The following is a 12,856-nucleotide window of genomic DNA, read 5'->3' as shown; positions in this document are numbered from 1 at the left end:
CTGGCCTCACTGCCTCTCACTAATTCTCAAGCATGTTCACCTCAGGGCCTTTGTTGGAATACTCTGTCCCTGACAGTCCACCTGGCCCCCTTACACAACTTAGCTCACTTTTTTTTTTTTTTTGGTACAGGGTCTCACTCTATTGCCCAGGCTGGACGGTAGTGGCATGATCACTGCTCACTGCAGCTCGACCTGGGTTCAGGTGATCCTCCTACCTCAGCCTCCTGAGTAGCTGAGACTACAGGCATGAGCCATCATGCCTAGCTAATTTTTTTTTTAAATAGAGATAGGGTCTCGCTATGTTGTCCAGGCTGATCTCAAACTCTTGGGCTCAAGCGATCTGCCTGCCTTGGCTTCCCAAAGTGCCAGAATTACAGGTGTGAGCCACCATGCCCAGCCCATAGCTCACTTCTGATGGAGAGGTCCCTCCCTGACCAGGCAGTTCCCCACCCTATGGCATCACATTCTTTCCCCTCAACCCTGCCCCTGCTTTATTCTGTCTCATCACACTTATGACCCCTTGATATGCCTGTTGATTTGGATAACGTCTTACACCCGCCACTGGAACATAAGCTCTATGAGAATAGGGGTTGTCCATCTTGTTCACAGCTGTATGTCAGTGCCTAGCACAGCACCGGGTGCACAGCGGGCTCTTGATAAAACCTGTTGTAATCAAGGCCATCTCTGCCGGCAGGTCTGAGCTTCTGGAAGGTGGGGATGGAATGTCATGTATCTTGGTGTCCTGGCATCTAGCACAGGGCCAGGCATGGAGGCGGCTGTGGCCAATTCATGGTGCTGACGGTTTGCTCTGGAGATAAAGGGGCTCAATGGGGGTGCTGTAGAGTGTCACGGCCAAAAGCAAAGGTCTGAGCAGAGACAGAGGTGGGGAGATGGCCCAAATTAGGCTAGGATGCTTCAAGGAGGGAGGAAAGGAGCAGGCCTGCAACAGTGCCTGACACTTGGCTGGCCCAGGGGGCCTAGCAGGGTAGAGGAGTGGTAGCCTATTAGACATCAGCCCTGACCACTGGACCCAGACAGTAGGGGAAGGGTGAGTGGGAGCCCACAGGAGGGTGAGGCAGGGGAGAGCCAGCTCCAGATCCCACCGGGGTATAGGATGATGTGGGCAGTGCCAAGCACGGGAGCTGGTATCACCCCCACCCTGTAGAGTTCAGCAAATAGGACATTGTGTCTGAAGCTGCAGGGCTGCTGCATGCCTCAAATGCCCCTGCCAAGTTGCCATGGTGGAGGGGAAGGCATCTGCACCCTGGATATTCCTGACCTGTCTCAGAAGCAGGCAGATGGCAAAAGTGAGGCCAGACAGGGAAATGACTTGCAAAAGGCTGCTTTGGGCCGGGAGTTCCTGCAGAATGGGGCAGCCTCCTGTTTTTGAGAGTCACCAGCATAAGGAAATGATTGCAGGGGTGCCCAGGAAACCGACACTCCAGGACACTGGGTTGTGTGGTAGCTTAGCCTGGTCCCTGGGAGCCCAGTGGCAGCTCATGGCCAAAATCAGTCGGCCCCTCTTCATGCCCGAACCCAGCTTCCTTCTCTGGAGCCATCACTTTTTGAGCACCAACCCTATCCAAGGCGTGGTGTGGGCCTGTCCAGCTGAGTTCCACAACCCCAGGCTGGCCCGCACCCCCAGCCCTGGCAGCCTTCTAGGGCAGAAGCTCAGAGTGCCTGATGTCAGAAGCCCCTAGGTGTGTGCCTCCACCGCAGGGCCACAGCTGCAGCAACAAGAATGGCTGCCCCCAGCAACTCCTAAAGATGCAGAGCCTCGCCGGGCCACCTCTGCCTGCCACAAGGGTGACCTTGCAAAGTGCTCCTCAAGGCAGCATCTGCCCATGTCCTTCCTTGTGTGTTTTCCTCCCTCCAGGGCCTCTGCACTGTCTCCACCTAACCCTCCTCACGCCTCCCACTCCTTGAAGACCACAGGGCTGGGGGCAGACATCTGGGATTCTAATTTGGTATGTGACCCCAGGCTACCCCTGGGAGGCTCATGTCCTCATCTGCAAAGTGGGGAGAAAGGGGGGTTTCCATGAGGATTCAGTGAGACAATGCCTGGGCACAGGGCTGCCTGGCACCCAGCAGGGAGCTTAATAAATGTCTGGTTTCCAATTCCCACCAATGCATTTCCCAGCCCTTCTCCTCCCCTCAAGCACTAATTGTCTGAGTTACAATCCTACTTTGGTGTCTGGCTGCCTACAAGCAAAGTGAGGAGGTCTCCTTGGGTAGAACTGACGCTGGGCTGAGAATGGAGCCCTGGCCCGCCCCTTATTTCCAGAGCCTTGGGAGACATCATCAGCCTCAGCATGAGCTTCCTCCTCTGGAAAGCAGCCACCCTCTCCAGTAACTGCAAACCATGCCGGCAAACTGCAAAGTGCTTAAGGCCAGGCATGAGGACAGGTCACGAGGCAGGGCTTGGGGCCTGGCATTCTCAGAGTGGTCTCGGGAAGAACAAACCTGGATACCGAATTGGACAACAGCAGGATTCTGAGCACCTTGGGAGCTGTGTGTGATGTGGGCGGGGGGGGGCGTCCAGATCAAAGATGGGGAGGTGGTCTAGGCAGCAGCAGGAGGTGTATTCGAGGTCTGCAGTAATGCTTGCAGGGCCTGAATTACAGCAAGGCTCACACCCTCATCCTGCTGCCCTGGTCTTGGCCATCTCCCATGTCAACCCCATCTTGATCCTGCCTCCCTCCCTCCCCAGAAGCCAGGGGGCCATTTGGTGCTGGGAACACAGGCATCAGCTGCACGGCCAGACCCCAGACCCCTGTCCAGGGGTCCTCTTTGCTCTCCTGGCCAGCCCCACCCCACAGGCACCAACTTGGGCCAATGCTAGGCCACAGGTCAGACTCCCAGGCCTGGGGCTCCTCTGCCTACCCACAACCACCACTGATGCTCCTCAGCAAAAGCCAACTTCTCGCTCCGAACGCAGCAGCACCCAGGATACAGCAGGGTGAATGCTAGACATCTGTCCCACAGCCTGGGGTGAGGTGGAGGTCAGAGATACACACAAATCAAACTCTCTCCTCACTTTATATATATATATATATATACACAACACACACACACACACACACACACACACACACACACACGCACACAAGCATGCCCCACCCACACTCATTAGGCCTGGAGAGGGGCCTTCGGTTCTCCATCTTTGGCATCAATCTATCAAAATCAGCTTTTCTGTATGAGACCGCTTGCTCCTTTCTGTACAACATGAATTAAATATATTATCTGTCTCTGCGCTGAGTCACAGGATGTTCACAGTACCGTGGGGAGGAGTGGAGGGTGGGGGCCTGAGGTGGGCAGGGCAGGGGGCCTGGGTAGAAAGGTGAGGCTAGCCTCCCCTTGGCCTGTGCCATTCAGGATCAGTCCAGTATTGAGGAGACCTGGGGGATACAGAGGGGAGCCTTCTTCAGGGGCCCTGGCCCCCCATGCTCCAGGCCCCTGGAGGCAAGTGTCTCAGCATCATAGCCTGCTCCTGGTCCACATTCCTCTACCTCAGATGGTGGCATCTACACCTTTCCCTGTCGTGGCTGCCCTCTGGGGTGGCAGGGGCTCGGGAAAGCTGGTATTGGGATCAGGTGGGCACGAGCCACAAGGGCCGGGAAGGAGGGATGGGGAGGCTGTGCGACTCTCCGGGCGCTGAGGTCAGCCCGGTACCAGTGTCAGGGTGACTCTGCATATCTGGGTGCCGTCCCCAGGACCCTGACCAGGCCTGGCTAATCAGAGCCCCAGGATGGTAAGATAAGCAGGAGCCACCTGGGGATGGGGTGGACAGGCAGGAGCCGATCACAGCTCCAAGGGCAGTGAGCACGCTACCACCTGCCAATTTAAGGCAACTCCATTCAGACTGGTGAGCTGGGTGGGGGCTGGCTGAGGTGGCAGGCATGCGATTGGCGGACCCAGGCCACCTCTGGACATAGCTGCTCAGCCAGCGCTGCTCAGCCACGGTTCAAGCCAGAGGGAGTCGGGGGAATGAGGGTGGGGTAGGGCTGATGGAAAGAAAGGGGACCACTACTCCTTCTGTTGCTGTGGGACACCTGCCAGGTAGGGCAGGCTTTGGCACACATGTGGGCACCTAGGATTCCAGGGTCCCAGAGAGCATGCCATGTCTCTTCTTGCTCTCAGAAGGGAAAAAGATGAAACATCTGTGGGCTCCAAGGGGCCAGAAAAGGGGACTACCAAACTGGCCCTAGGCAGGCCCCTGGGGGAGGAGGGTAAACCCTGTATCCAGGGCACAGTGCCCATCCTGGTGCCTTAATTCTCTCACCCATGTGCATCCCACGCAGGTGCCCAAACACTTCAGGGTGGGAGAGGGTACAAGGTCCCCCCTCCCTCTCATGTCCTCTCAGGGAAGCAGTTCATGCCAGCCCCGATGTGGGTAATGGAGGGTTTGGTATGCAGGTGAGGACTACTGGGGAGGCACGTGGGAAGCACAGAGAAGAAACAGCCGTGGCCAGCAGGGCTGCCAAACGGTCTTCTGGGCTGGCTGTCAGCCCTCGTTCTTCAGTCCTCTGAGGGCCACACAGGTTCCATCCTACCCGAATTTGTGGTCCATGTGATCTCTTGTCCCTCGGGCCACGGCAGGGTGGGCGTGGCTCAGAAGATGCTCTGCCGCCTGTTCTTCCCTCGTCCTGGAGAATGGAGGAGGTGAGGCTGCAGGGAGGAGGCTGGGCCAAGGTGTACCCCAGACCAGCAGGGACAGTCGCTGTCCCCCAGAGCTGCTCTGACAGAGCAAGCAAGGGCATGCACGCAGGAGCGGGTCTGACCTGGTGTCAAATCCCATCTCTGCTACTTACTAGCTGCATGTCTTGTGATTTAACCTCCCAGAGCCTCAGTTTCATTGACTATGAAATGGGGAACAGTAGTAGTACCAACTTCAAGGGGTGTTTTAAGGATTAAAGGAGAGGATGCATGGGAAGCATTTGTCAATGTCCAAGGCCATTGACTGTTCTAGGAACAAAGTACCATTCTCCCAGGATGGAATCTGATTAGAGAGCTCAGAGTTTGCAGAGCGAATGCACCAGAGACAGCATGCCTCTTTGCCAGGGCTACTGCCAAACACAATGTCCTGTCTGGGGTGAGGGTTGAAGAGGGAAGAGCTGGAAGAGGAAGCCTAGGCAGGAGAAACCAACCCTTTCTCTGCTCCCTAAAGACTCCAAAGGGAATAAAGTGGTGGGGGGACCACGGGAGTCCCCACTGGGGAGGGGTAGCCTGTCCTGGCTTCCACTAACAAGGGAAGGGCTCCAGGAGAACACAAGCCCCTACCTGGCTGCTGGAAGGCCAAGCCTCGGTAGCCTGGGTCCTTCTGGAGCTGGATCTCTTTCAGGGAGAAGATGGAGGCAGCTGGGGGAGAGAAGGACATGATGGGGAGAGAGCTGGGTGGAACCGGACCAACCGAGCCCTGGAGGCAGCATCTCATTTCCACTGTTTGCCCCCTCAGTTTGCAGTGAGAACCCCAGCAGGGGAGGCCAGTTGCCCAGGGCTGCTCAGCTGGGCCTGGGGCCTCTGGCCTCTTTGTTCTGGTTCTTCTACCCACACTCACCACCCCCTTTCTTTGGTTCTGGGTGACCCTGCTCCCTGCCCCGACAACACTCACTGTCTTCAAGCTGGTGCACACGCTCTCCCAAAGACCGGAAGTAGGGGTGACTCAGGGCAGCCTCTGCTGACATGCGACTCTTGGATTCATACTGAAAGGCACAAGGTGGGGCTATTGGGCCCTGGCTGGGGGGCTGCAGGGAACCCTCTGGGCAGCAGGACTCCTGTGCTGATTAGAGCACCAAGGTGGGTGGGGCTTAAGACTAACAGGAGAAGCCCTAGGTCAGCCTCCAGCCCCTACCACAAATCCAACCTCAAGCCATCTCAAGACTCAAGGGAAGGCTCCCTGGTCTCCAGCCACCAGGAAAAACCAGAAATGAAACTTGAGGACAGTGACCTTCTCTTGGGATAGAAATACAGATGCAAACCAACTATGATTAGAAGGAGAACATCCGTAATAGGAAGCGTTGTGCCGATAACGACCCTTCATCGTCTGCCTTAGAAGACAGGCACCACACTAAGTGTGTCCCGTCAGCTCAATGTATCCTCACTGCCAGCTTATAAAATAGGAATTAATCCCACTTTGCAGCGGAAGAAACTGAGACATGGAGGAGCTCTGTAACTTGCCCAGAGCTACACAGCTAGTAACGGTTTGGGCTCGCAGTGCAGAAACTCCAGAGGATGTGTATGGAGGCCAGTGCTCCTCCTGGGCCTTGGGGTGGAGAGTACAGGGAAGATGTTTCAAAGACGTGTGAGCACATGAGCCACAGAAGTTGGGGCGTAGGCCTAGCATGGGTCACGGGGACTTCGGCTCTTTGGCTGCCTCTCCCTGGGCCCCGCCGGGAGGTCACTCACCGGGAGCAGGCTGCTTAGGAGGTGGATGCCATCCGTATCCAACCTGCAAGGAGAAGGCGCGGACACAGGCTGTGCCTGAGCGGGGGTGGGAGAGCCAGGGCCACAGCAGGAGGGGCGGTGCGGGCGCCGGGGCTACCTGGGCGCGTGGTTGATGAGCGGCTGCGGGAGGTAGCGGGGGAAGCTGTAGGTGCGGAACTCGGAGAAGGCGGTCACGCCGGGCCACGTCTCTTCTGTGGGGGTCCCTGGGGAGACGAGAGAGGGTGGGGAGGGCCTGAGTGAGGCCCAGGGCCAAGGCCGACTTGAAAGGGATGCAACGTAGGAGGTGGGAGCAAAGATGGCCGAGGCCACAGGTGGCCCCCGCCCCGGAGAGAACTAGGCGAGCCGCTCCTCCCCGTCCCACTCGGCGCCTGGGCTGGACGGAGTTCCGGCGCCCCCTGGTGGTAAGAGGAACGGAGCAGCGGGAGACTGACCCAGGAGGCGGAAGATGAGGTGCAGCTCCTCCTTGACTGTGGAGCCCGGGAAGAGGGGCCTCCCTGTGGCCATCTCGTAGTGGATGCAGCCCACGCCCCTGCGGGGAGCAAGGGGCAGGGGCGGCATCAGGCAGGGGCGGCCGCCCTTCCTAGGGCTGCTCCACCAGGGCACTAACGACGACCTGCCACAGGTGGCTGCAGGGGTCGTGGCTCTGGCGGCGGAGGGGTGGCCCAGGGCAGTGGAGGCTCCTAGAACTGCCCAGCCCCCACTACAGCCCCTCTCTGGGGGCTTCCCTGGGCTCGGGAAAGCTGCGACCTCTCCCCTTTCGCTCTGTGAGGTTTGGGTCTGTGCAGCCAGCGCCCATGTGGCAATTCTCTCAGCAGTGTTGTCTCAAACTCTCTCCACTGTGTGCCCCACTGGAAGAGAGAAGTACATAAATCCATTCTCCTGGGGAACCTCGGGGCGGAGTCACAGCAGCCATTCATCACCACTGGCGGCTTGGCTTGCAATTTGGGCTGATTTTTCATTTTACACCAAATCATACGCTTGTTCATTTTAACATAAAAATAGTACTTCTCTTTCAAAATTTTCACTGGGACTGATGCTTGGGGAAGATTCATCGTATTTACTATAGGGGCCCTCCTGGACCCTCTGGGTCTCTGGTAACCTCCCACAGGCCCCTGGGGGAGGATTTCAAATGCACAGCCTTGGAGGGTCTATTTAAGCCAGGGAAACCCTAACCGATTCTATTTCAGACTTAATTTTTTAACATCCAGTTCAGCAGGATGTCACATGGCTTTTAGGCAAAGGAAGTTAGGAAGTTCTTCCCCGAGGCCCTTGGGGCAGCAAAAGAGAGTCTGGAGGTGTGGCCAGGCCTGTCCTCCCCTCCTCGGTCCGCACAGTGCTCACTCACCACATATCAATGGGGGTGGAGTACTCTGTGGATCCCAGCAGCACATCGGGGGGCCTGTACCACAGGGTCACCACCTCATTGGAGTAGGTCTTTGTGGGCACTGACTTGGCCCTGGCCAGTCCTGGGGGCAGACACGTCACTGGACCTCTGTCCACAGGTGCTGTGGGGTTGACTGCTATGCCCTCCCCCACTGCTACCACACCTTGAGGCACCCCAGTGGCATCAGACCCAAACCCTAGCCCCAGCCTCACCGAAGTCGGCCAGCTTGAGCTCCCCCTTCTCGTTGATGAGCAGGTTCTGGGGCTTCAGGTCTCGGTGCAGGATCTTGCGGTGGTGACAGTAGGCAAGGCCCCGGAGCAGCTGGAACATGAAAATCTGGGAGAGGGGGAAGAGAAATGTGAGGTGGAAGGTGGCCCTGAGCCTCTGCTCCAAGGCTGGGACCAGGATGGGGGCAGGGGTTTGGCAGTGAGGTCAGCACAAGCCCCTCATTCTCCTGCCTACCCTGCAGCCCCCATCCTGGGCCCACCCACACCAGGGAGCCCCATCCAGAGGGGAGGACACCAGGGATGCAGAGGAGACAGTGAGTGTAGGGGATACCAGAGAAGTCTCAGTCAGGGGAACGGGGGTCAGGATGCCTGCCTATGTGGAGACGTATGTGCTTGATCCTTTTTTTTTTTTTTTTTTCTTTTAGAGACAGCGTTTTACTCTGTCTCCCAGGCTGGAATGCAGTGGCATGATCATGGCTCACTGCGGCCTCAACCTCCCGGGTTCAAGTGGTCCTCCTGCCTCAGCCTCTCAAGCAGCTGGGACTATGGGTGCACGCTACTGTGCCAGGCTAGTTTTCCAATTTTTAGTAGAGATGAGGTCTTGCCATGTTGCCCAGGCTGGTCTCAAACTCCTGGGTTCAAGCCATCTTCCTGCCCTGGCCTCCCAGTGCTGGGATTACAGGCATGAGCCAACACACCCAGCCTTGATTCTTTAACAAACACCAGGAGAGGTCATTCATAACCCCCAGTTTCCCCAGAAGCCTCCCTGCATCCTGGCAGGTAGCTGACACTCCCATTTGACTGATGGGGAAACTGATGTTCAGAGTTGGGAGTGGATTTTATACCAACAGCTAGACAGTGGCAGAGAGTGTGTGTCTGTTCCTGGGGTAAAGTGCTCAACCCAGTTCCTAGACTCGTTGATGGCACTGCCCTCTCCCTCTTTCCCAGGTGGGAAGGTCTGAGCCACCCCAGCAGCCGGATTCCTGGCGGTGAGAGTGGGTCCCCGCACTGGGCTTCTGAACAGGTGGCTGCCAAGATGGGGGGACCCTGCCCCCGAGGCCTCACCTTGACGTTGTGCATGCTCATGAGGTTCCCACAGTGATCCAGATACTGCTTCAGGTCACTGTCCTAGAACACAGAGCGTGACTCAGTCCTGCCCCATGGCCAGAAGCCCAGACACAGGCTGAGCAGAGGAAGCCCCTCCCTGGGAAGGGCCCACGCCCACTAGTGGGACAGGTCCCTGGCTTGAGCCACCCCTAAGCCTGAGCTCTTGGCCCACTCCTGCAAGGGAGCATCTGAGAACCTGATTCCAGAACAAGGCCTGGTTCGCCCTCATCCCACCTCCCCCACTTCCTCAGCTTCCCACTCCCCTACCCACACCCTGTTTCTACCACAAGAGGGAGAGGCTGCCAGCCCCAGCCCGACTCTCACCAGGTACTCAAACACCAAGGTGAGGGACCGATCTGTGTGGATGAGGTCATGCAGGGTCACAATATTGGCGTGCTTCAGGTTCTTCAGCAGAGACACTGTGGGGAGATAAGCCTGCCTGGGTCCCTAGGACCCCATGTATCCCCATACCCTCTTTTCTTGGGGTCGGCTCCAGGAGTCCCACTCCAGCAATGATCCTCCACCCCCAGCTCCTACCAGGGCGCAGGCTGGTGAACCCCTCCTCCTGAAGCCCCAGGGGGAGTGTGGGAGCCTAGGACGCGGTACCCTCTCGGATGGCAGTGCAGGGCGCTCCCTCCTCATGCTCCAGCCGGATCTCTTTCAGGGCCACGAGGTTCTCCGTCAGTTTGCTGCGCCCTTTGAAGACTGTGGCATAGGTGCCCTGGGATGGAGGGCCGCAGTGGCCCCAGGCACATTCAGGTGCTGCTGGCCTCTGCCCAGTGTCTCCCCATTTGTGCCTCTGCCTGGGCTATGACTGGGGCCTGAGTGCCCTTCCTCCCTTCACTGACATGCTGTTTCCTCCAAAGCCTACTTCCTCCAGGAAGCATCCCTAATGACCCCCAGTTGGAGTGAATCCGTCCTTCCTCTAAGCCCCAGCACGCGTGTGCCCCTCTATGATAACACCAGGTTTTTTCTTCCTTATATGATGCTGATGTTTACACAGAGGTCACCTCTTTGGGCTCCTGGAGGGAAAGGGCTGTGTGTTCCCCTCTCTATAAACCTTCACCCACCCCAGGCCTCTGCACAGTGACAACAGAAATACTTAAGTGATATAGCACTTCCTATGTGCCAGGCATCGTCTGCGTGCTGTACATAACCTGCCCAATCCTCGCAATAACCCTATGTGATAGGGCAGTTACTATCTCATTGGACAGAGGAAGAAACTGAGGCACACAGCGAGGCCATGTAACTCACCAAAGGTCACAGAGCTAGTAAATGGTGGAGGTAGGTTTTGAACCCAGGCAAGAAGGACTTGAAGAAGAAAAAAAAAAAAGACTGGATTCTGCCCAGGGCCATGGCTACTCTATCCTCACGCCCTCCTTCAGGATCTCAGCCCACTTCAACCCCTGCCAAAGGCTAGGCCAGAGTGCACAGCCAAGACTGTGCACGTCTATGGGGCAGGGGCCATGAGAGGGCCAACCAGAGAGGGCCGACCAGAGAGGGCCGACCAGGGAGGTCTGCCCCTCCTCCAAGCCACCCTGCCTGGCTATTTGGAGAAGACCAAAGCCAGCGTCTTACCTCTCCCAGTTTGTCCAGTTTCACGTATGTTTCCAGTTTCCCAAAGCCAATGTCTGACTGAGAGGGAGAGACACAGAATGCCATGAGCTTGAAGGCCTTAGCAGCTCCAGAGACATGACACCTCCCCCAAATCCAGCCTCTGGGAGGGAAGGGATGAGACCCCATGGTGGAAGGGGCTCGTTTTCCCTTTATCCCTGTGATAAAGGACAGAGCTCATGGAAGTGTGAGTTTCTTCCTCCCAGGACGGCCAAGAGTGTGGAGCCCAGGGCCGTGGCACCTGGGATCGTTGCACATCTTGGCTACCTGTGTCTCCGACTGAGACCACAAGCTCCTCCAGAGTGAATGCTGCCTTTTTTCCCATTTTACCTTGAGTGTCCAGTTCAGAACCCACCTACCTGATGGTGTGTCTCATCAGCACACTTCTAGCTCAAGTGTATCCAACCCTTAACAGACGGATTCCTGGACCCCCTAGCCGGAGAGGCTGATTCTATAGGTGTCTGGAGGGGTCCTAGAGTCTGTGTTTTGTAAGATGTCCCAAACAGCTCTGATAGGCAGCTAGGACTGGAAGGCACATGCCAACTGGCCTATTGATCTTAACCATATGGAGATCGTGGGACCTGGTGTAGGCTTAGAGTCCCATTCTAGCCCAAGTGGGACTCATCTAGGAAATGAATGATGTAGGAGGACGATCTAGTTGAATGCACTCAAGCCAGCAGGTGGCGCCAGAGGCCCAGGAATCTTCCTGGAAACACCATATAGGCCTCTCAGCTGGGAGGCCTGTGCTGGGGAGGGCATATCACCCCACCTTGTGTCCTCTGACCCTCTTGGGACTCACCAGGGAGGCCCGGCGGGACATGCGGCTGGGCGGCTTGGGCAGATCTGGGCTCTCCATCTGTAGCTTCTGTAGGAATTCCTGGGGCAGGCGGATATCCATGGGCAGAGAGAGCCTCTTGCTGACGTCCTGTGGTGACAGGGATGAGATGGGGACACCACTGTTGGCTTCAGGGTAGCTAGGGCTGTGGGGCCCCAGGCTCTCACTCTGGGCCTAGCATTCCCTACAGAACAACCATTCAAAGCCCAATCACAGGCTGTGACCCCAAGCTCACAGCTGCTCCCAGTGTGTGCTCAAGACATACACATGAACACCCGGGGCTGCTGTGTGACCTTAGCACAACCAGGTCACTCTCCGCCTCTCTGGGCCACAGTATCACCATCTGTGCAACATGAATCTCATGCCCTTACAGGCACCGATTCTGTAAGTATATTTTTTCGTATATTTGGGCCTATGTGTGTGGATCAAATAGTCAAATTGTCTAGCCCTTGTTCAGGAATGTTCTAAGTTCTTAGCATAGATTAACCCATTTAATCCATGATGACCATTTTAAAGACAAGGAGATCATGGTGCACAGAGGTTGAGTAACTTGCTCAAAGTCACAGAGCTAATGAATGGCAGAGCTGGAATTTGAACTCACAAAGTCTGGCTGTAAGGCAGCTGCCCTCCTGTGCACACCCCTGTGCATGCATCCTGCCACCTTCCGGGGCAGAGCTCCAGAGGCCCTCACCTCCATGGAGAAGCGGCGCTGGTTCTGCCGCCGCTGGAACTGCACACCAGGGGACAACTGCCCCGGCTCCTCCCCGCTGTCCGTTGGGGAGAAGGTACTGCACTCCTGCGGGGGGTCTCTGCCAAGAGGATCGAGCTGCAAGTCTAAGAGGGACAGGCATCAGCTCCCCTCCCTGCCTCTCTGCCCTGAGGGAGAGGAGGGTAGCTCCCCCCTCCCCCAGCCCTGTGCTCCTCTCCTAAGGCCAGTGGGGAAGGGGTGGGCAGGGAGGGGAAGGAGGTGCCTGGGGAGTGTCTGGTAGGTGGGAGAGGTGCTGGGTGGACCCAGACCTCTCACCCTCGTTCCGCCGGTTGTGGAGCTGGTTGAATTGCTCTGTGAATTCAGCCAAGGACTCTTCGATGGTCTCAGTGCGGGGCACTGACAGGGAGAAACGGCGCTTAAAGTTCTTCATCTTGTTCATGATCATAAGGGACCGGGCAGCCAGGTCCTGAGATGGGAGGTGTGAGAAGAGCAGGTGAAATGAACAAGGCAACCAGTCTGGGTCTCCACCCACTGGG

At 57.0% G+C, this 12,856-nt stretch overlaps 1 protein-coding gene across 5 annotated transcripts in view; it reads right to left on the bottom strand.

Annotated features, from left to right (window-relative positions):
- Positions 1 to 3,210: 3,210 nt before the first annotated feature.
- CDK18 (cyclin dependent kinase 18) overlaps positions 3,211 to 12,856 on the bottom strand; it is a 28,328-nt gene continuing 18,682 nt past the window's right edge. For 3 of the 5 annotated variants that reach the window (XM_033196757.1, XM_033196759.1, XM_033196758.1), the window contains exons 2-14: positions 11,576 to 11,701; positions 10,741 to 10,797; positions 9,769 to 9,883; positions 9,487 to 9,581; positions 9,121 to 9,183; positions 8,041 to 8,164; positions 7,790 to 7,910; positions 6,876 to 6,973; positions 6,542 to 6,647; positions 6,406 to 6,448; positions 5,612 to 5,702; positions 5,281 to 5,358; positions 3,211 to 4,646 (exon numbers count right to left, since the gene is read on the bottom strand). In XM_033196757.1, the coding sequence (XP_033052648.1) occupies positions 4,612 to 4,646; positions 5,281 to 5,358; positions 5,612 to 5,702; positions 6,406 to 6,448; positions 6,542 to 6,647; positions 6,876 to 6,973; positions 7,790 to 7,910; positions 8,041 to 8,164; positions 9,121 to 9,183; positions 9,487 to 9,581; positions 9,769 to 9,883; positions 10,741 to 10,797; positions 11,576 to 11,674 (1,125 nt within the window). In that variant the 5' untranslated portion in view covers positions 11,675 to 11,701 and the 3' untranslated portion in view covers positions 3,211 to 4,611. Of the gene's footprint in view, positions 4,647 to 5,280; positions 5,359 to 5,611; positions 5,703 to 6,405; positions 6,449 to 6,541; positions 6,648 to 6,875; positions 6,974 to 7,789; positions 7,911 to 8,040; positions 8,165 to 9,120; positions 9,184 to 9,486; positions 9,582 to 9,768; positions 9,884 to 10,740; positions 10,798 to 11,575; positions 11,702 to 12,212; positions 12,446 to 12,635; positions 12,787 to 12,856 lie in introns of all 5 variants that reach the window. The other 2 variants (XM_033196755.1, XM_033196756.1) reach the window with 2 other exon arrangements.

This window comes from Trachypithecus francoisi, unplaced genomic scaffold (assembly GCF_009764315.1).
Source record: "Trachypithecus francoisi isolate TF-2019V2 unplaced genomic scaffold, Tfra_2.0 Lachesis_group5, whole genome shotgun sequence".
Classification (NCBI taxonomy): Eukaryota; Metazoa; Chordata; class Mammalia; order Primates; family Cercopithecidae; genus Trachypithecus; species Trachypithecus francoisi.
Note: the sequence above shows the minus strand (reverse complement) of the source record. Positions and strands in the feature narration are given on the sequence as shown.